Below are 23,277 nucleotides of genomic sequence, written 5' to 3'. Positions count from 1 at the left end.
GGAGGGGGGTGCTTGGGGCTGCGTCTCTGAGTTTCCCCGAGGTAGACTGCACTGGGCGTGGATAACTGCCAATCACATTTCCTCAGTGGGGACTATGTCAAACAGTTTAGGGCATGGGCGTGTGTGCTTTCTGCTAAGGCCAGAATAGACCGTGTTTGCGTTCGGGAAGGATTCAGTGCTGAGGCTCCCCAACACCCCTAGGAAACTATCAAGAATAGAACGCAGAGGGGGAATGGTTAATCTGTTTGCCTCTTTGAACTATTGCAATGGTTCATAGCAAGAAACCACATTGGTACAGATAAGGGATTCTTGGAAGATAGAATCAATATGTATTATATTGGAAAACATCCAGTTTTTCTTGATAAAAAAATCTTAACTAAATAAAGGACATGGAAGTCCTCAGTAGACTCCTCCAATGTTTGTTTAGTTCCCCACTATTTTCCTTCTCACATGGATTAATTCTTACTTCTCTTCTCTTAACTCCCTTCTAATACATGTATAGACCATATTCCTTGCTCAACAGACTTACACATATATACAGAATCCTAAAAGAAGAAAACACATTTAGAAAAATCGATTTTATAAATCATTATTTTATTTATTTCCAATTAAACAAGCAGATGCTAGGATAGTGGAGTCAGATGCCCTACAATTCCTCCAGCCACTGGCAACCGTTGGAAAAATCATCGCTTGGCTTAACATGTGGATTCGTCAGACATGGTGAGGTCTGTGACACCCAGACTCTAATGAGTTTTAAACCCAGAGGAATCTGGCTCAGAAAGAAATTGTCCAGGCCTTCCTGAAAAGGTCTCATGTCACTCCACACACCACACAATTCTCTGTAAGCCACAGAACCCACAGAGATGAGGAGCATTCGAGCAAGTAAACACTCATGGACACTCAATCCTTAGAGTTCTGCAGCATTGTCCAGAGTCACCTCTGCTGGCCTTGACTGGGAGCTTCCCACAGGTCAAAAAGATCATTCAGACTGCAGCCAGCTCCCAGTATCCTCCAAACCACAACCACTAAAAAATTCTGTCGTATTTGTTGACATCATCAGCAATGAGCACTGCGCTTAGCAGGGGAAATGTCAGGATGAGCAAGTCACCCTCTACATGGAGCATCATTTTCTCAGCTTCCTCAAGTTGAAAATCGGGATTCAAGTTTTGCATGGATCACAAATGACAACCCAGATAATACTGGAAGTCAGGAGACTTGATTTTTAATTCCAATTAAATTAGAAACAAGTCATGTGAGTTCGGCATATTGTCTGTCATGTACATACCCTGGTCTAAATGCTCCTGGTTCCTTTTAGGTATTAGAAAAATGCTCCTTGAGTCACATGTTAATACAAGGCTGTAATTGTTTACATCACAAACGCTTCTCAGGGTTTGGTATTTAATCAATGCCATACGCTTAGAGTGGAATAGTCCAGTTAGCAGATGATCACAGATTAGGAGACATCACGCCGGGTCCCGGAGCAGCAGGGCTGGATATACGGGGGAGTCTTCCCAGTTTGACAGCAGCTATACCCAGAACATCCCAAATTAACTTTGCTTTCCATTATATATTCCTCTTTATTTTATTATGTTATGTTAGTCACCATACGGTACATCATTAGGTTTTGACGCAGTGTTCCATGATTCATTGTTTGTGTATAACACGCATATTTCTCTTCCATGATTTTTTTCCATATGAAGCAAGAGAACATCACATTTTTGTGCATGGAAGTATTTCTATAAAATTTTGGTCTTTCTTATTGGATCATACTATGTATGAAGGAGCAATGTGAATAGCATTTAAAGCTAAAAAATAAGATAATCCCACTTGAAATGTTTTAAACACTGAGATATTTATTAGCATATTCAATAAAACATATGCTTGCACAACACTTAGGCATTTCAGATGATTGGCAGTTTCTCTGCAATTAAATGGGGTAAAGCAGGTTTTTGTTTTTGCTTTTTCTTATCATCAACAACTTTAAGCTGCAGTAATCATGAATGAACATTATTCGCTTCCTTCCATGGCAATAATATTTACCAATGTACATTTTATGCAGTGTCTCTAAATCACTCACCTGCACCAAGTATAGTTAATTGTTACCTAAAAGTTTTCTCTAAAGGCTTACTGACTGCTAAATTTGAGGTTATCAAAGAACTCAGAAAATGTTTACTTACGACGCAAGTTTAAATTTTTTTTAGATCGGTGAGAATGTACTAGTTTCCTGCCTGAAAATCACTTCTTAATTACAGAGCTTCATGATGTCAGCATGAGCTTTTGAAAGAGGATTACAAGAAAAGAACAACTAGAACAAAGCTTCTCTTCTTAACAATGACATTGAAACAGTTGAGCTGGGCTTAGGAGGCAGTAAGGCACCGAGGCTTTAAACACCTCTTGAGTGGGTGCCAAACAGCTGATGAGGTCAGGTGAGGTCCTGGAGGGACCCTCTTTAGCCATGATGCAAATGGATGACAAACGGGGTTATTGATGTTTCCCTATAGGCTGGCTCTTTGCACCTGTTCCTAATGCTCACAGCTTAAGGTGTGTGGACGCTCCTGACTCTGAGGAGAGGTAAATGTAAGTGGAAAACCTGAGAACTTCACAAAGGAATGAGCAGCGAGATGTGTCTCTCTCCTGCCACACCTGGGCTGTGTAAACTGGACCAGTTGCTCGCTCCTCACTGGACCGAGCAGGGAGATAGATTGGGTAGTGTCTGGCATTGGTCCGATGCCCCTCTTTGCATGCCCTTGCTCTACAAATGCCCCCTCCCTGGCCCCAGACCCTGGAAGGGCTCCAGTTTATTCAAAGAAATACAGAAGAGGTGGGAACTATATTAGAAGCTTTAGGAACTATGGGGCACTTCTAGTTAGAGCTGGGATTTCATAGATCAAGTCAAGACCTGAAAGTTCCCAGAATCCATTTCTCCTGCCTTTTGTTCCTGGCATCCATCTACAATGTGGGTGATGGGCTGGGTCCTGCTCCCCAGAGCATTCTCCTGAGGCTCTGGTACTTTGTATCATATAATGCACAGAACCCTTGCTTCTGGTCCCATTCCAGGCATATCCCTGAGTCCTGTGAACACAGCTTAGACTCGTCCACTAAAATTCTGTCTTATCCTGGTTTGGCTTCTCCACCTGAGCCCTGCTTTGTGGTCTAGGGACAGTGGCTGAGCTTGCTTCCACTATCACATCAAAATCCTCTAGCTTTGGATGTCATGACCACATTTAGAAATTGAGAATGACTATAGAAAGTGTTGCTTCGGGGGCCCCACCAGCTTTAATAATTACAACTGGGTGCTCCGCATAATCCCAGAAACATCCACCAGCAGGACACTACCTCAAAACATCCTCCAAAGTTGGTGTCATCATATGTTTTACACATAAAGAAGCTAAACCTCAAGTAGCAAATCACATGCCCAAGATACACAACTAACAAATGTGAGGTCCAGGATTACAGACTAAGATAGATCAAAGCCTCCCCTGAGGACACTCAGGAACACCTTCACAAACCAACTGGGTAAATAAGCTGGAAAAATTGTGTATCTCTAAAGATATATTAATCTCTACGTGTATATATGGATAGCTATTTCATGTGTTCCTAGAGAAGAGATGGAGTCTCATTCAAGAAGATTCTTCTTACCTTTAGAATGTCCCCTTCCAAAAGCTGGAAGCTTCGAGCCCCGAGATGAATCCCCTTGCCGGCTTCCGTTTCTATTTTATAGATGCACTCATGGTTATTATCATAATTTGATGGGAAATTTGGAGACAGCAACGTTCCTTCATTTCCTTTGACACTTGCCCCACATTCAGCTAAAATAAATAGGACATAAAAAAAGAAAGAATTCAAAAGTGGAATTACTGATTTTAACACATAACAACTCTACCATCATGATAGCCCTCTCCTCTCTCAATGTATGTTTGTCGTTAATATATTGTTTTTATAGATTTGTGACTTTTGTTTTTAACTGTTTACTAACTGGACAAGAAATAGCCTCCACTGGTCCATTTTCAAGATTTCTTGTTTCTTTTCCTAGAATACTTCTTACTCCACGGAAGCAGCCTGCTATCCCACAGAGAGATCTAGAATAAAATCGCTCTGCCTGAGCCCACTTGCTGTGTTATAGGGCAGTCATACCCATCCCTCCCCACTATCATTTCTACCTCATAAAACGTCCCCACCAATTCCAGTGTGATGGCTCTGTTGTACGGAAGTAATTTCCTTACGTTCGTATTTTGTGACATCAACCTCAACACATGGAAAGGGGACCTAACAATACAGAAAATCACTCCTCAGCTCAGTCCTTTGTCACAGCACTGAGTCCATCTGCATTATGTCTCAGGACAAAAGAGCATTCAGTGGACGTACATGTTAGCTTCTCCTCCCCTTCTCCTGAGGAAAGCAGAGGGTCATTCACTACTAGATCCAAATTTGCATAAAAGCAGCTTTAATCAAGGTAAAAAAAATAAATATAGCTCTCCATTTTCTGTCAACTCAGAGAAAGTCACTTAACCTCTCTGCTCACCTCGAAAGTGAACAGTTTAGCTGAAAGACTTGAGCTTTAAAATCCAATCAGTCCAAAATTATCATCAAATAATGGAGATGTCGTGCATGCGCGCGCGCGTGTGTATGTGTGTGCGTGTGTGTGTGTGAGATAAGAGAGCTCCATGGGATTCGGCACCAAATAATTTATTGGCCACACTGTGTGCCAAGTGAAGTGATTTTTAAAAATTCAACAAAATGAGTATGAAGAACAATGGTCAAGTTAATAATTACAACTGCGTGCTCGGCATAATCAGTGAAAAGGACATATGTAGTGGAGGTGAGGCAGTGAGAGGAGCTCACAGCGCTCATTTTGTGCGGTGTTCTGTAACTTGGGCAGACATCGTGTGCGTGCCCATTTTCATGGTTGTGATTTTCTCTGACATCTCCATCCTCCTCTAACGATTAGTACAATCAGCTACACCTCTAGCCATGATTCCCTAGTCTGCTTGCCAGAAGGAAATTGCTAGAGTTTTAAGATCAGCTCCCATGGATTTATGCACTTGGACCTTATAAAGTCCCCACAAAGAAGGGTACAGAGAAAACACACAAGAACTTGGGCTCCTCACCTGTCCTTTATCTCTCCTTAACTGAAGACATAAAGGCTTTTCTGGGCAGCGGGGCAGAATGGTGACCCAACACAATGGAAATTGGGTTTCATAATATTTTTTAAAACTATAGACATATTTATATTATTATATTTATATGTAATTATATATATTTTAATTATAATAATCTTTTAAAAATATTTTTAAGAAAAGAAAAAAAATATGGGGAGAAAAGTATGTGGTGTATCTCTCATGCTGCATGTATGGGTGGGTGTTCAATCTCAGAACTGTGCCTTGGTGGTCTTTGAACAGTGAGCAGTCCTGTTTTTTTTTGTTTTTGTTTTTGTTTTTTAAGTAGGCTTCATGCCCAGCACAGAGCCCAACGCAGGGCTTTAACTCAGGACCCTGAGATCAAGACCTGAGGCCAGATCAAGAGTCGGATGCTTAACATGAGTCGCCCAGGAGTTTCGCAGACATTTGGCTTTATAAGTTAAATTCAACAAGCATTTTAGGTCAGTAATCCCCTTGGGAAATAGTAATAATACATGGGCCTTGTTGTATATTTTTTGCCTTTTTTTTCTTTCTTAAACGAGTAAGATTTTTTTTTAACATAAGAGCCAAAATAAATGGGAAGAACATCAAAACAGCAAAGCAGAGTATCCCTTTGGTTGCTCTGTGGATGGAACAGTGGGGGCGGGGTGGGGGTCAAGCTTGTTCAACATATCAGACTTAAAAGGAATTAAAAAAAGAAACTCAAGGGAATTCTGATAACTGGAATATAAAACCTAGTCACACATAAATCAGGAGTTTTTATTTAAAATTGAATTTGACAGTGATCAATAAAATGAACCATTCAAAAATCAAATTTAAGTCCTTTTATCCATTACTTTATAAATTTGAAAAAAAGGGCGCCTGGGTGGCTCAGTTGGTTAAGCCACTGCCTTCGGCTCAGGTCGTGATCCTGGAGTCCCGGGATCGAGTCCCGCATCAGGCTCCCTGCTCAGCGGGGGGTCTGCTTCTCCCTCTGACCCTCCCCCCTCTCATGCCCTCTGTCTCTCATTCTCTCTCTCTCAAATAAATAAATAAAATCTTTAAAAAAAAAAAAATAAATAAATAAATTTGAAAAAAAAAAGTCTTGTAGTGGAAGACGGAAAAATACTGACATAGTGGCAAATAGATTATTTTTAGTCTAAGGAAAACATTTGAAGAAGTATTTTTTATGGCTGTAACTACTGGTTGTGTGTATTTGGGTTTAGCATGCATTCGAATCTATCAAGTCCTTTAGCTGACAGTGTGCATTGCGCATCCTCTATAAACGCAGGCAGTCCTGAGTCAGACCTCCCCGGAGGGTGGCTGGAGGTGAAAGGGATAATGAGGGTCCTGGCCCCCCCTCTGGCCACCATCTGGTCATCAGGAGGGGCCGTGGTCTTCCTTCTTGACTGAATGAGGTCAGGAGGAGGGAGGGAGGGTTGGAATGCAGAAGGGGTAATTAATTGAACACAGTGGTAAGTCTTGAACCCAAAGTGTGCAATGAGGGCTTGGCCACTGTCAGGTAACTATGGAAATACGTATGGGAAGTCGTAGCTTGTCTTCACGGGGCATTCCACGAGGAAAGCGAAGCCACGGAGAATCGACTCGGCTGGGATTCACTCACCCCTGAAGGAAGTGCTTCTCCTTCCCAAAGGCAGGACCTGCTCTAGCTCTGTCTACCAGCTATCTGGGGCTCCGCATTTGTGGACAGCGGGGTTGGAATTCCTTTCTTTGTTCCTCACATCGCTACGTCTCTACTCTTCTCTTCCCCTCCACAGATTTGCCACACCGAGAACCGGACAGACTCAGTTAGGCATATCATTTTTCAAAGGTGACAATCTATCATGGTAAGACTGATGTGTGAATTCTAATCATCGTAGTGTGTGTCACACACTTTTTTAAGTTCTTCACATACAGGGACTCATGCAATCTTCACGGTAACCTTGTCTAACAGGTTCATAAACCCCATTTTACAGGTGAGGAAACTGAAACAGAACAGTTTGAAAACCAAGGGATTTCCCCAAGATCACACGACTGGTACAGATCAATTATTGATTTGATATAAACTCTCCATACTTAGGAATGGAATTGTGCCTTATTCTTATCTTAGCCTAACTAATGATGAAAACATTTCATGGTTAATTATTCATAATATTATTAATTATGAACAACAATGAAACTAAGATAGTACGGGTTTGCTATAGATGGGAGTATACCTTTAAGGACTTTTATTTGGAACAGATCATCAATTAAGTGAAGATGATATTTGTTTTCACATTAGCATTTAAGACAGTAACTGCATACTTATTTCACATAATACAACAAAAAGAGAGGACTAGAAAGAAGACTTTGGCATTTGGACACATGAGAAGAAAAAAAGCTATTAAATCTAAAGATGTAATTTTGCATATCTTTTTTTTTTTTTTTTTTTTTTAAGTAGGCTCCATCCCCGGTGCAGAGCCCAATGCAGGGCTTGAACTCAGGACCCTGAGACCAAAACCTGAGCTGAGATCAAGAGTCGGATGCTGAACCGACCGAGCCACCCAGGTGCCCCTCTTACATTTTTACATCCCTTTTATTAGGATTTGGATGCTAGGATTTTGCTTTAAGGCAGATATATAAATGGTGCTTATTAAGTGCACTATATAGAAATAATAGATGTGAGGAATTACTTGGCCAGTTGTAACTGGTAACCCTTTGAGGACAAGCGAGTTTGTTGCTTCAGCTGCAGAAAAGATGGCAGAGAAACAACCAACCACCTCACTCTTGCATTTCACTTCATCCTTACCCATGCAAAATAAAATCTCCCTGTATCAGAGCAACTGTTTCTCATCCTGAGTCACAAGGAAAATTTCTAAGTAAACATTCAACAATAACTCATTTATTTTATATACATCAGTAGCTAAATCTAAATCAAAATGCCAATACATTTACATGTGCATGGACAGACTTTCATTTTTCTAGAGTAGTTTGATATAGCACCTAAAGACGGTCTTTCATGTGAATTTTTCTCTGAGGGTATGAAATTGATAGTAAAATATACAAACGTGGTATCTTAATTATTTTTTAAATCTATTTCAAGATAGTATTTTGTTTTATATATTTATATTCTATGCACTATTACTATTTCATATATACTTGTACTGTTTTATATTCTTCAAGGACTTTCAAGCAGATTATCATGTCATTACATTGTCCCCCTTCAAATCATGACTCTTACATCTTTCCTCAAGTTTAAATAGTTACGTGTGTTTGGGTTGACACTATTGCAGTGAACATGTGTGATTGTTGCTGTTTTCTCTGATTTTATGTCAAGACCAATAAGAAAATATGACATCTTAAAGGTGGAACATGATTCACCATTTTATCCTGAGAACCTTCATTCACTACTCAACTTAGTGCTGTAGCAGGTTGGCAGACCAAAGGTCTGGTGAGAGATGCGGGCGGGGGACGAAGCGCTAGGACACACAGACAGTCTGGGTGTGAGACAAGCTATTTATGGGATTCATCGACATGACTGAGGTAGGGGGTCATCTGAGAGAACTGTGGGAAATCTGGCTGCACACAGACTTGACCAGATCCGGGGTAATGTGTGGGCTTCACTGAACCATCGTGAGAGGTCCCTAAAAGTTTGGAGGACCGTGGGTGTCCTGACAAAGGGTGTTCGGGGAAGAGGAAATGGCCTAAGAGAAAGCAATGGATCTTAAAGACTCTAAGAGAAAACAGAAAGGGTGCAATCCTGTAAAGGTGGACTTGTAAAGCAAATTCTAGAATTCCTAGTCCAGACCAACACACTGGAAAATCAAAATAAGTAATGGCAGAGCAAATAAAATGTCGTGGCTTTCTGTCCACTAAGCCCTGGGACGCTATCCCATAGGAAATAATTTAAGAAAATAAGACACTAACAGTAAAAAGTGAATGCTCAGAAAATTACAAAATTTAAGTCATCGGAATTTCAAAAATTCTTTGAACTTGATTGAAAATATCTATTGTTAATCTCCATTACCGGAGCAATTAAATGTATCAATTTTAGGTTCTTTCAATAATCCCTTTAAAATTACTTTAAGATGAATGGATATAATTTTGCTTAAGATGAATCATTTGTTCTTTTTATAAAGAACCTACTGAAAATGTAATTAAAATCGGATTGTCATTTACAGCTTTGTAATGGAAATGAACTAATTAAAATTAAATTAACATAATAGAAAGGAGCCAGTTGATTTCCCATATATTCTTCTGTGAAGAGTATCTACCTGTGAAGCCAAACTTACTCAGCTCAGGCTACCTTAACCAAAAACCCCTCACAGCTCTGGAGGCTGGAAAGCCGGCACCCACAGCACTGACCCTGTGCTCTGTATACACAGAAGAAGCTGGATTCAAGTTCCCTTGCTCAAGAACTCTGAGCAATAGTGAGGATGCACAGGGTCTCTCAGGCCACAGGGACCTTTCTTAACAAAGTGGCTGGGTGTGAGGTGTTTAGTGGTGGTTATGCAAGTTTTGTGGAAATTGCAGTGGGGCCTTTGAGAACATTCTGAAATTGTAAATAGATTATTTTACATTAATTAGCATATGTATAAGTGCTTTGAGAGCATTATTTGAAGAGCACAGACATTGAAAGTAGCTTGACTATGAAAGGGAGACAGAAAACCTACTTCCTTTCTGCTTTAAACCAAGAATATTTTGGTTCCTAAAATGAAATCAGTAAATGCTATCAGTATATACATATATATGTATGTGACTATGTATATGAGGTCTTATTGTTTAGAGTCTGTAAACATATGAACTCATATATGAACATATGAAACTCTATGAACTCATAAACATATGAAATAATATAGGCCATATAGGCAATAACTCTATGAACTCATAAACATATGAAATAATATAGGCCATATATGTGTGTGTGTACACACACACATATATGGCCTATATTATTTAAAATGTGCAATATTATTTTTACTCACAAAGAATACTTAAGAATTATATAAAATGCTAATCCTAGTTTTAATCAATTTGTTATCCTATGAACCTTTATTTCCTTAATTTAATGCTATTATTGAGTTAACTTTTAAGACTCAACAGAGATTAGTTTCAGTTTTTAATTTTGTTTCAAAGTTTTAAACTAAGAATTAAAGAAAGAAATTGAAACAATAGATCAGTTGGCATAGGAAAATAATGTTTAGATAGAATTGGTCAAAAGATTTAAAGTTAAATTTAGTTTATCAAAATACAGACAAGCTCTTTTGTTCTTCTATGCCTCTCTGAAATATTTGTAGTCCATTATATAGTTGAGTCAAATACTGTTGACTTTTTTCCCCCATTTTATTCCATCCAAGGACACTATACTTTGTCCAACAAATAGAATTAATGCAGATATTCAACAGGATAACTCTTGCTTTCATTGATTTTTTTAATTCTCTCAGCAGATATTATTTGGTAATTAATCTGATGTAGAAATAGAGGCTTATCATAATCTGCCTGAGAAAATTCTGTGTTCAAAAATGTGTGTTCATAGATGCAATATTAGATTAGGGAATTCTAGTGGATACTCATTTGAATTATGTCTGCTTTCCTCTGCCCGTTTGTTTTCCAAGAAGATGTTACAAAATATCACAAATATCATAAAATATGTACTTTTCCTCATTATTCAACACCCATGCAGATTGGCCCCTAAATATCCTAAGACAACCAGAACTGTCCTGGTTAGTGATTCGTCAGGAACAGGCATGTGACTCTATTTGGGCCAATTAGAGGTAATCCAGGTATCACACGGAAGCCAACCCCTGGGAAAACTGATTCACTGGGCAGCATGATGCTGGCATTAAAGCACTATATGCTGATATGAAAGCCTGGTCTGAGGAAGCACCCTGGGCAGAGCAGGGAGCTGCCCAGTGCTTCCCCGGGGCATGTGGAGCCTGAGGATAAAGCCAGTCCCCAGGACGAGAGATAACAGAGATAACAAGGCCTCAGTTACAAAGTCAAGTTCTTGATCAAACCTCACCTGAAGCTGTCCCAATTTATGACTATTAGGCATATCACCAGTATACCTCCATTTTTACTTAAACCCGATGGACACCTTTTTAACTTGTAAAAAAAAGACATATATTGAATGATACGCATATAATGTAATGCAAAAGGTGGCACAAGAAAGGGCTTGCACATTTTGTTTTGCATCAGGGAGTGCAGAATAATATTATTTCCAATACCTTAAATAAATAATTAGGCGCAAATAGCCCTAAAATGAATAAATGCAAACAAAAAGATCATTTCTCTTTAATTTTTGAGTGAACTGATGAAGAGAAAAATAGTTCTTAATTTAGGTGTTCACTAGAAATTCTATTTCAGATGAGATGCTTATTAGGGAAAAACAAAATTCAGTTGACATTCTTCCAATGTCCCTTGTGATCTCTGGAATGGATTTGCAACTTTTGGCTATGGATCAATCACTCTTACTTCTGTGATTTTAAAAGAAGAAACACAGACACAGAATCAAAGTGTTGAGATCAAGAGAGAAGTTTGAAGGGAAGTAATCTTTAGTGTTGACAAGCATCTTTCGAATAAGGCACAGAGCTGGATTTTGGGGATCAAGTAGCCCCCCTGTAAAGAAAGGTCATCCTAATGGGAGACAAGCGAGGAGGAACTTTAATGGAGTCGAGCTGTGATTAGGGAGGCTCCCCCTTCAGCCAGTAGGTGACAAGGGAGAGACAGCTCAGGAGTAAGAGGAGTTCAGAAAAATGAGAAAGAGTAAGCCTGACAGGAAAGCAGGATGTGCGTTGGTGGGTGAGGGAGCAGTGCAGACAGTGACACGGAGGGAAAGAGAACCATGGTGACCATGAGCCTGCATGGGCTTCCCATGCCCACGCTTCAGGATGGAAGTGAGCTGTGCAGGGAACTGGGGAGCCTGCCCCATGAGTAATGAGCCTTGTGCTGCCACCACAGAGTCTCAGCAGTGCTTGTTCTGAATATTATGGGGGGTTAACTTATGTTCTCCTAAGGGGGACGCTGATGGGGCTTGGATTTGGATGGATCCCTCAGGCGCTCCGTCCTGGAGCCTGGGAGAGCGTTCCCAGGGCTGGGGCAGACGGAATGGTCAGGGGAGCCTGACTCGAGAACCAGGTGGGACACAGAATCTTCAAAACCAGCAACTAATCAATCAGACGTGGAGGCTGAGAGGAAAGAAGAAATATGAACTGGTCCCAGACAACCTGTGGGACAGCTAGGGGATTGCTGACATGAGTAACATGCTTATTCCAAGGAACTTTGTAGCTAGATGGGCTGGAAGGAAATCCAGGAAATGCCGGGAAAAATACAAGAGGCTAAATTTGGGAAGGGCACAGCCAGGCCCCCATGTGTGGTCCCAAGGCAGGACAGTGGGGTGAAGCCTGCTTTCAGGCACCCTGAGTTTTGATCTGGAACTCCCTGAAGGTGGGCAAAGGTCCTAGGCCCTTTGTCTCTTAGTGTCCTCATCTCTACAATGGAAGTCACAGCACAGTGCTTACCCCATTGATTTCTGGGAATTAAATGAGTCAATATGTGTAAAGAGCTCAGAGCAGTGTGGCGTCCAGCATTAGGGCTCAATGGATATTAACTGTTTATTCTTATTTTATATTTTGGGCAACAATGTAAAACCTCCAATAACAAGAGTAATAGTGTAAAGATAATGAATCTATATAAAACAGACTAACAGGGAACAGAATGTGATAATCAATAGACTACTTAATGTTACATGTGTGGAACAAAGCTTTGATTTCATTGGGACAGGAGTTTCATCCAGATCTTAAACCATCTTATTCAGTAATTGTCATTTTGGGGAACGTGGATTCTTGGCAACTCTAGGAATTCCTAGGATCATGTACAAAACACTGTATCTCTTTTTCTTGAGACAGTGTTCAAAAATGACACCCGAATCTCAAATAAAAATCATAACCCCAAAAAAGTGAGAACCACTATTTTAGGAGAAAGCAAGATGATAGACATTGACAGACATGTGCCCTGGTGAGAGAGAAAGATGATTTGATTCATGTTTACTTGTGTAATATCTTTTGTAAATGAAGTCCTGACTCTGGGACTATCCTTAAAACACAGAAAGATGGTATTACCAGTTGAATTAATAACATCCCTAAACCATGCTGATAACTGAAGAGATTCTTTGCCATGGGAAAAAAAAAATGGGTTTCACTAAGTAAACAATTCATTAGTTGTATGGGTTATGAAATCTTATTTGCACAACTTTGCCACCTGCCTCTATTGTATCAGCTGGTAGGACTAGAATGGGAGGCATCGCAGACGCCCCGTGACTCTGAAGGTTTAGAGCTAGGGCTACAAATCATCTCCAGATGACATTAGGCGGTTTTCTGTAACTTGAGAGAACAGACCGTCAGCCCTTCGCATGCAGCAACACGGCCAGGTGGCAGGTGCTAGACGTTATCTCTGGCATGATAAGCAGACCCCACAGGTGCCGGTGGAATCCCGTATTTAGCTAGGCCTGCCCGCCCAACACGGCTGTGCTCCATTCCTTATGGTAGCTCCTTCCCAGATGAGCAGGAGATGAAACCCCACCGAGCGGGCATCCTAAACCCACTGTGTTAGCACGGCGCCTGGTTCCACAGTACCTGCTAGAGATTCCTGTTTCTGGAACAACCTCTTGATTCTTCAAGAACTCACTGAGAGAGCTAACTCAGCACTGAAATTTCCACAAGGCCTGCTTTGCAGGAACGTGCCACAATCATCCAATCAGAGTTGAATGGAAAAGTAACAACAAAACTAGTATTTTCAATTGTCACCATCATCATACCAGGAGATACTCACTGCTTTTAAGCAATAGAATTGCCAACAGTTGTGTTAGAACAGGCTGGCTTCCAGCTTTTATCTTTCCTTTTGTTCCAGATTATTTTTGGTTATGTGTATATTTTTCCTTCATAAATATGCTTGGCACATGCTTTAGATTCACCCTTCTTCAGGCGTAAGGTTGGAGAGCTGAAAGGGGCTGACTTTATGCACAAGGTAAATACAGCCCAGAAGCAGGGCGCCCGCCCCTGTCCACCACCCGGACCCCCTGCCCTCCTTCCTTGCCAAACTCGGCCCTGCGTCCTGACTGCACCATGCCCTGTCCCCACTGGATGAATGAAATGAAAGCGTGTGACCACCTACCCACACACCTTGGCAGAGGTGCACTCCACACACGACGGCCCCCACCCAGGCACGTAAGCTTGCTTGCACCTTCTAAGCGATACCCCGGGAAGCAGGAAAAAGTCAGAGAGTCCCCGACTCCGAAGTGAAAACCAATTCTTCGGCTGAAGGCAGGGACGCCGGGATCATCACAAGGCTCCAAGTCATATTCTGAGACATGAAGAGACAGAGTAGATTTGTGGGAATTTGGGTAAATACTCAAAAAGTATTTAGCAAGAATAAAAAATGGCTGTTATTAAAAAAAAACCTTATATATATATTTTTTTTCAAACTCCTCCGTAACTGTTATGTGGATTGTTTTTCTTTGTACTATAAGGTGTCTCATGATGAATGGCATGAATTATATATATATATATATATATATATTTTAATAGAGGTGTAACCTTAAAATAAGATGACCCATTTCATGACTGTGACTTCAACAGTATGGAATTATTTTTTTTTTTTAAAGATTTTATTTATTTATTTGACAGAGAGAGACACAGCGAGAGAGGGAACACAAGCAGGGGGAGTGGGAGAGGGAGAAGCAGGCTTCCCGCGGAGCAGGGAGCCCGATGCGGGGCTCAATCCCAGGACCCTGGGATCATGACCTGAGCCGAAGGCAGACGCTTAACGACTGAGCCACCCAGGCGCCCCAACAGTATGGAATTATTTTACTGCTAAAGGTACAGGTAAAGGGCGCTGGGAGAATCAGGTGTATACAATCAGGCATCAGCAACTGATCCCCGGCATAGATCAGGACCCTGAGCAGCTGTGAGCGACCAGCTGGGACTCTGGAGCTCCTTCCTACACTGTCCCGTGAGCGTCCGCGCAGACGCTACGTGGACATACATCCGGAGGGAAACACTGCTCTAATAAAACCTTTTAAAGAAGACAGAAGTAAAGCAGACCAGCAGGAGAAAAAACGGATATAAAAGCATACTGATTTTATGCAAACATCTGAAATGTCCCCAGAAGGGAAAACACTTCATTTGCATAATAAAGTTGCTACTTATTTGGATACTTAAACAATAAACTCCATTGTATTAGTGCTACTGGCAATTGTTGGCAGCTAAGTTTCAAAGGCAAAATCCTTGCAAATGAAATTCCTCTTAGCACGTCTAAAGAACAAGTTTACTTTAGCATTGGTTTTGCAATCCCAGGTGTGTCTTCTTCTTTCTAAAGACTGAGCTCGCTGTGATGCAGTATGGATAAGGGGATTCTTCTGCAAGGTTTACAAATCATTTTCCACTGGGTGTGTGCAAATAAATTAGTCCACATGTTCAAAAACTGTTACCACATTACTTTTTCAACATTTAAAACAATTTTTTTAAGTAGACTCCACGCCCAACGTGAACCCCTACATGGGCCTTGAACTCAGGACCCTGAGTTGAGATCAAGAGTCGGATGCTTAACCGACTGAGGCACCCAGGTGCCCCAATGTTTTAAAATATTTTAAAACTGTTCCAAGGACCCATGAAGACCCAGAAAAATGTGCTTTGTCTTGCCTGTTTTTGTTTGCTTGCTTGTTTGTTTCTTTAGGGAGTTTGTGGAAGAAATCAGCTCTAGTTCTGACCTTTGGTAATCCAAAGACTTATTGCCAGTTCTGTGCTGGGAGCGATAGATTTAAGAAACAGATGGTGGGAACAACACAGACTTCTGAGAAATATCTAGGGAAGAGACTCACAGACTTGCATCACGGCCACTTCCTTTCTTTTTAACTTTTAAGTGTTCTATTTAACTTCAGTTTGGATCTTGATGAAAGTGAGAACAGAGGGAGTGACATTCTCATAGTGGCCCTAATTGAGATCCACCAGGAAAGAATATATAGAGGAATTAGGCATTAGTGTTTGGAAGATTTAAGTCTTTGTTACATAGAGCGGGCCATTTCATGATTACCCCTGATTACGGCAAATTTCCAAGAAATCAAGGCGTCGGAGCTCGTCCCAAGAGCCCCGCTAATGCAGTGAAATGCCAAGAAAAATCAACAAAGTCAGATAAAGATAAATGGCAATTGGTCGTAATTATAGGGAGTATAAAATAGTTCAGAGCATCTTAAAATCCCTAAGAAGTCTTTTTCTTTAAGACAGAAGTTCAATGCCTCTGTTGCTAACGACCATGCGATATCGAGTGACTATTAACGTCCTACCACATATAAGTCACGGGAATACACCTGACAGAAAGTGGGAAGGCACAGAAACTCTTTGCCTAAGCGTTTCAGCGTTACAACAGGAGATAAGATAAATACTCATATTGTGACGAAGAATCTTGTAAGTGGCACTGGAGGCTATTAAGGAATGGATGGGAGCTTCGAAGTAGAAGAAATCACTGGTGATTATGGGACTCAGGAACGACCTTATAAAAACGCATTAGCTCTGGGCTGTGAGGACTGAAGCAAAAAACACTCTCCCTTTCAAAGCGTCAAACACAGAAATGCAAATTTATGTAATGGTTTACATCCATCAGCATCTTAGAGCAGGAGCCCCCTTTCTGATGGCCAGGGCTGTATCTGTGTTCACGCAGGGACCTGACCATCATCTGGTCACTGAACATGGTTTATGTGATTAAATTTATCTCACCCATGGTTGACCAGTTTTTAAGTGTGTGTAATTTCTCCTTGTCTATAAAAACACAGTGATACCATTCACGGCACCACTCATATAGTAATCTAACCTGGACAGACAATGTATGAAACAACAGACACCCTGCACAAATATTATGTATCATCATTAAAAATGTTACATGATCTTGGAGGATGGCTTTGTCTCTGCATGATTGCATTAAAGTAAACGAAAAGCTCATCCCAGCTGTGTGTGTTCACCCTTCTTTTGCTTTTTTCACTCTAGAGGTGGTTCTCAAGACAAGTATTGGCATCCACTGGAGGACAGGAACCAAAATAATCAGATGACAGCTGAGAGTCTCCCCTGAGACTCTCCCAATAAGGACATTGGCTCAGAAATTTTGATAGAATTGATGAGGAGGAGTGAGAAGGGCTTTTCAGGAGAATTTAGTGATGTTAACAATCTTTCAGGGATGAAAATTTGCAGAGTGTCATTTTGTGGATGCCGGGTAGATGTCTTCCCTTACTTCTTCCTGCTGGTTCAGCCTCCTCTGCCCACCAGCTAATGCTTATCATTGCTCGGACACTTACCTGTAATCATGCACATGCACACGCACGTACGCACACGCATACACTCACACAAAAGGTACTATTATTGCCCAAGAAGAAAAACCACAGAAGAGAACAACTTACCTGAAAATGTGATGTTGAAGCCCTCGTAGGAAATGGAAAAGTCTGATATGAACCGAAGCTGGGCGGTGAAGTTTCCAAACAAACCTGCCTTAATAGTGTGAGGCAGGACAGACCCCGTGAGTCTGGCCACGGGCTCCGTGAAACTCCCATCCTCTGTGATCAGTAAATAGTCGTGGGAACTCTCAAGGTGGAAGGTGTGAAAGATCATCTGAACACCTGAGAGGCACAGAGAGAGTGAGAGAGGGGGAGAGAGGGAGGAGGAGGGGGGGGGAGAGAGGGAGGGGGAGAGAGGGAGGGGGAGAGATCAAGGGGGAGAGGAAAGGAGGGGAGAGGGGGAGAGGGGGAGAGAGAAGGAGAGGGAGAGGAAGGGAGGGGAAGAGAGGGAGGGGGAGAGAGAAGGAGAGGGAGAGGAAGGGAGAGATATCAGTGAACAGCTGAGGAAAAATATTTTCTTCCAGGCTTAGAGACACCAAACTCTTGAATCAAAATGTAATCTTAATATGCAAAGTTTCAATGTGCAAGTTAATATGCAAGTTTCAATATGCAAACTTAATACACAAGTTTCAAAGGAAAATGCAGGGAATGGATAGAAAGAGTGTATTTAGAAATGAAAGAAGGGGATAAATAGTCAAAATAAATGCGTCAGTATATATAAGTACAGGACAGGTATGCATTAGGCATGGGATCATAGGTCTAGACAAGGACACAGATTCTGAGTCAGACATGCAAGTAGACATGCAAGTACAACGTGGCGGGATGTTTACGGTGGACCGCACGTAGGGATGGTCACTAGGAAACGTTTATCCTAGAGGAATAAAGGGCAAGATAATTTTCCCATTTATATTTAACAATTATCCTTTATAAAATCTTAGGTTGGACGTCTAGCATATAAACTTATACAACTGAAGGAAGAATTCTTTGAAATCATAGTTTTATGTTTCTCTTACGCATATGTTCTCATATTAACCATATCAACAAAGTATTAATGGATTCCTATGGTAGAAATAATAAAATCAACTATGAATAGCTCCTTTTAAATAAAAATACTAATTTTTATGATGACAAATTCTTGGTCACTCACAATTCGTTCCTTCTTTATTCTTAATTTCCTTCAAGGAAATCCTTTTCCTTTTTTTTTTTTTAAGAGAGAAAGAGCATGCAAGCAGGGATGGTGGGGAGGGACAGAGGCAAAGGGAGAGGAGAATCTTAAGCTGAGCATGGAGCCTGACATGAGGCTCCATCTCAGGATCCTGAGATCATGACCTGAGCCAGGATCAAGAGTGGGATGCTTAAACAACTGAGCCACCCAGCCACCCCAAGGAAATTCTTAACATGCATTCATGATACATGTTAGCATAGTGTAATATGGGGTACATAATCAAATATGTCAATTTAATATCAAATTGAGTTCAAATCTAAGTGTAAAGTCTCCATGATATGTAATTAGAATTTCATACTATTTCCTTAAAAATGACAAACTTGGTCCTACAGTAAAGACCCAGGGCACAGTCCTAAATCCAGGATTTATGAACTACATTTCTTGCACAAATTACCATTTTCATGGCCTTTACTATACTTACCTATAAAATGAAGATAATGAAATCTGCTCCATAAATCATCACTGGATTATGAAGATAAATGATTTATTATGTCTAATAATACTGAGTAAATTTAGAACCCAAGGCAAGTACACAAAGTCATCTTAGGGGGCGCCTGGGTGGCTCAGTTAGTTGGGTGTCTGCTTTCGGCTCAAGTCATGATCTTGGGGTGCTGGGATCAAGCCCCACATCGGGCTCCCTGCTCTGCGGGAAGCCTGCTTCTCCCTCTCCCACTCCCCCTGCTTGTGTTCCCTCTCTCGCTGTGTCTCTCTCTGTCAAATAAATAAATAAACTCTTAAAAAAAAAAAAAAGTTATCCTAGATTTATCATCATGGAAATGAATAGTTTAGATAATTTCTTATTTCCTTCGATTTAATTGACATTTATGTCTTATCTAATGCATACCTCTTTTCCTTACCATCATACCTGCTTTTCAAGCATATATTCAAGCATACCTACTTGCAGAAATCCAAGACACCTGATTGAAAGTAAAACAAGGAATCTACCTTTATGGTAACATCAATCATTTTAGACCATTTTTCTTCTAAAATAATATAAAACATCAAAATTAACAGTTAAAATATATGTGAAGAAATTAGTTAACTCATTACACACACACACACACTTTTTTCTTTGTTCTCATGTTTGTACCTTATTTATTATTCTGTACATATAAAATCTGTGTAATATCCTTACCCTTTCCGTGAGACACTTCAATGGTCCATGTACAGTTTAGAGAGTTTGGGTAAAAATCTGGAAACCCGGGAGAAAGGACTGTTCCACTCTTTCCATGGATGTAACCTCCACAGAGGGCTTAAAACGATAAGGAAAATGATTGTTGTAGTATTAAAGTTTCACAGTGATTGCTAGAATAAAGTACTTTTAAAGTAACATTTACTTTGCACAAGGACTAAAGGAATATCAAATATCACCTCTATGAAAAATAAAAGAAAACCGAAACTTTATTTTACTCACAATTATAATATGCCTTAGAAAGGTGTTCTAAACTGTACAAAACCTAGCGAAATAACACAGCATAAGGTAATAATAATGCAAAATAAGCTGGAGTGGAATTTTGTGTGGCGACTTGACTGGGCCATGGGATTCCCAGCCATTTCTGTGAAGATGTGTCTGGATGAGATTAGCATTTGCATGGGTGGCCTGAGCAAAGCAGACTGACCTCCCTAATGTGGGTGGGCCATGCCCAATCAGTTGAAGGCATGAATTGAATAAAAAGGCTGAACCTTCCACTTTGAACCCTTTGAACTGGGGTGTCAGTTTTGTCCCTCCCTTTGGGCTTGAGCTGAAATGCTGACTCTTTCTGAGTCAGGAGCCTGCCAGCCTTCAGACTCGAATTACACCATCGGTTCTCTTGTGTTTCCAGTTTGTCCATTGAAGGTTTTAGGACTTGACCGCCTCATAACCAGGCGAGCCAATTCCTTATAATAAATCTCTCTCCCTCCCCCCCCATTCCTTCCTTCTTCCCTTCCTCTCTCACTCTCTCTCCACACACACACACACACACACACGCACATGCATGCACACACGTCCTACTGGTTCTGTTTCTCATGACAACACTGACTTATACAATCAGAGCTTCAGAAATGGTGCAGGTTTGCATTTTTTAGAGCTGCTGCTCTTAGCAGCTCTTCAGTTGATTTCAAACCTCATCAACAAAATCTGGCCTGTTCAAAATGTCTTGGAAATCCTTTTTTGAAGGAAGAAAAAAGCTATATATAATCATTTGAATGGGGAAGTAGAGACATTTAGAGAATCGATGTAATAAGGAAGATTCAGTTCTCTGCTACCGCGTCCCCTCTATGCACACATGTATTCATGCTTCCTTTTTGGAACCAGGTAAGATTATCATTAAATGACTGACACCTGAAATATTTTTTCTTGTTCACATGAACATCTTGAACTGTGTCCCCTCAAAACTAGTTCCGTAAGTAATATTTGCAGAAGAATTCGTTAATTTGTTGGAAGATGTGATACTTCCCATCATGCTCACTCATCGTAGGTTTTAAGGGAGCAGAATATGTCTTTGAATATGCAAACCACGTGGGGAGAGTTATATAAAAATCAGCAAAACAGAAACTTTTTGAGTGAGTTCTGGAATATTTTACCAGTGTAAGATTTTCACATCTCAAAATTACATTGACTCTACATTTCATTATGAAGGAGGTAAAATTAATATAACATTTGGAATTAATTCATTCAACAAATAGACACTGCCCTTGGCACTGGAAATGATTAACAAAATAGACAAAAATCGTTGCCTTCATGGAGTCAAAAATCCAGTTGAAGAAGAGAGACTGTGCCCGTAATAATGTAAAGAGCTGATTATACATGATGTTGGAAGATGATAAGCACCAGGGAAATAAAGGAAGAAGGAAAGAAGAATAGGATATTCTCCGAGTTGTGTGGGGTGGGGGCAATCTAGGGCAGGTGGTCAGGGAAGCGTACTTGCAAAGTGGCCTATGAAGAAGCACTTGAGACAGATGAAGGAGCCACTGGATACCTGGAAAGAACTTGCAGGGAGAGAAACGCCCAAGGACAGAGGCCTGAGTGGGCCTGTGCGTGGGACAGGTCGCAGGACAGAGGAGAGGGGAGGGAGCATGAGCAGTGAGGTTAAACAGTTCCCGGACAGTAAGGGCCTTGTCACTTGTGTGAGTGAGATGTAGGGGCCGTGGAGGCTCCCGTGTGGGCAGGGCAGGTGCTCACGGGGCGTCCGCCTGGTCACTGGTGCTGTGTGAGAATCAGGGGAGGGTGGCAGAGGGTACGGCAGGTAGGACTCTCGCCCGGGATGTGGCAGCAGACGTGGTGGGAAGTGGTCAGAATCTCTCCATCGTCTGAAGGCAGAGCCACGTTGGTGTTTTCGTGACTGGGATGTGGGCATCGTGACATGACTGTGAGGTCTTAATCCTGAGTGTGAAGGAACTGAAGGGGAAGGGAGACTTTGGGCGAAGTGGGTTTTGGGTGTAAACCAGTTCAGTTTCAGATCCATGAAGCTGGATGCTCCTACATACCCATGGCAAGTGGACATACAAGTCTGACCAAGGGAGAGAAGAAGAGCACCCGCAGAGGTGACCATCGATGCGGGGCTTGTGGGTGTGGCTAGGGGAGCAAAAGCCCAGGCCCTTCCAGTGGTAAGCAGCTCAGGGAGGTGAGGAGCTCCAACAAAGGGAAGGGGAAAGGAGTGGCCATGGAGTGGGGCGAGAACCAGGAGACCATGCAGCCCCCAATACAGAAGCTACATGTCCATAACCTTCATCTGTGTGTGACTGGATCCTTGTAAGTCAGGACATTAGCTACTCAAATATTTATCAAGGATTTAACCATAATGAATGAAAACCATTTGATGTAAAATTGAGATATCATATATACAGTTATTTGTAGTAATCTTTACCTTAAAATCTGCACGTGCTGTAGAAAACTGGTAAAAATGAATTTCTATCCAGCTACATTTAAAATCTATAAAATTTATCAATCTCTGCTTCATCTTTTGTCTTCATGCCATCAAAATAAAACTGATGATTATATACTGGGGAGAAGCATGGAGGAAAGGCATCTGACCACTGATGTTTTCCTTCAACTCAATGCACAACCCAGAAATCACGAACTAACACCATCAAGCTGCCATTTAGGAGCAAAGTAAGAAAGTTATACATAAAGCAAATCCACGGTTCATTTTGAGTCATATATGTGCAAAGGCAACATAGTAATTCACCCATTATGAAGGTTTTTAAATGAAAATCTTCTCATCCACACTCTGTTTTTCCTGTCTGCGTCAGCCTCTGACCATATTCACACACAGACATGTCTGCATCCCCAGGAGAGCGACAGTGCCGCACGTAATCTGAATGACAGTCGTCTGTTTCTTCCTGCAATGCAGAGTCTTTTCTGGGTAGTTGTACAAAACACGGTAAACTTTTACGTTTGCTGTCCTTAGGGCTATAATTTCTTGAATTCTACTTTTCTATTTCTATTCTGCACCCACCGTTACAGACCCAGAGACGTTATCCTAGAACTCTCTTGGGCAGAGAACACAGGTGTACAGGGACTAGGGGAGACGAGAGAGGTGAACATCTATAGCAGTCTTGCCCAGGAGAGCTGATGAACCACCCAAACAGGGTCGACG

The 23,277-nt window shown here is 41.2% G+C and overlaps 1 protein-coding gene across 2 annotated transcripts in view; it reads right to left on the bottom strand.

The window, feature by feature from the left end:
* CSMD1 (CUB and Sushi multiple domains 1) overlaps positions 1-23,277 on the bottom strand; it is a 2,059,737-nt gene that overhangs the window by 357,776 nt on the left and 1,678,684 nt on the right. For both annotated transcript variants that reach the window (XM_078069893.1, XM_078069894.1), the window contains exons 19-22: positions 19,833-19,949; positions 17,539-17,754; positions 14,268-14,456; positions 3,640-3,809 (exon numbers count right to left, since the gene is read on the bottom strand). In XM_078069893.1, coding sequence (XP_077926019.1) covers positions 3,640-3,809; positions 14,268-14,456; positions 17,539-17,754; positions 19,833-19,949 — 692 coding nt within the window. The remainder of the gene's footprint in view (positions 1-3,639; positions 3,810-14,267; positions 14,457-17,538; positions 17,755-19,832; positions 19,950-23,277) is intronic.

The sequence above is a fragment of the Halichoerus grypus genome, chromosome 3 (genome assembly GCF_964656455.1).
Source record: "Halichoerus grypus chromosome 3, mHalGry1.hap1.1, whole genome shotgun sequence".
Classification (NCBI taxonomy): Eukaryota; Metazoa; Chordata; class Mammalia; order Carnivora; family Phocidae; genus Halichoerus; species Halichoerus grypus.
The sequence above is the reverse complement of the archived record's forward strand: the minus strand, read 5'-3'. Positions and strand labels throughout refer to the sequence as shown.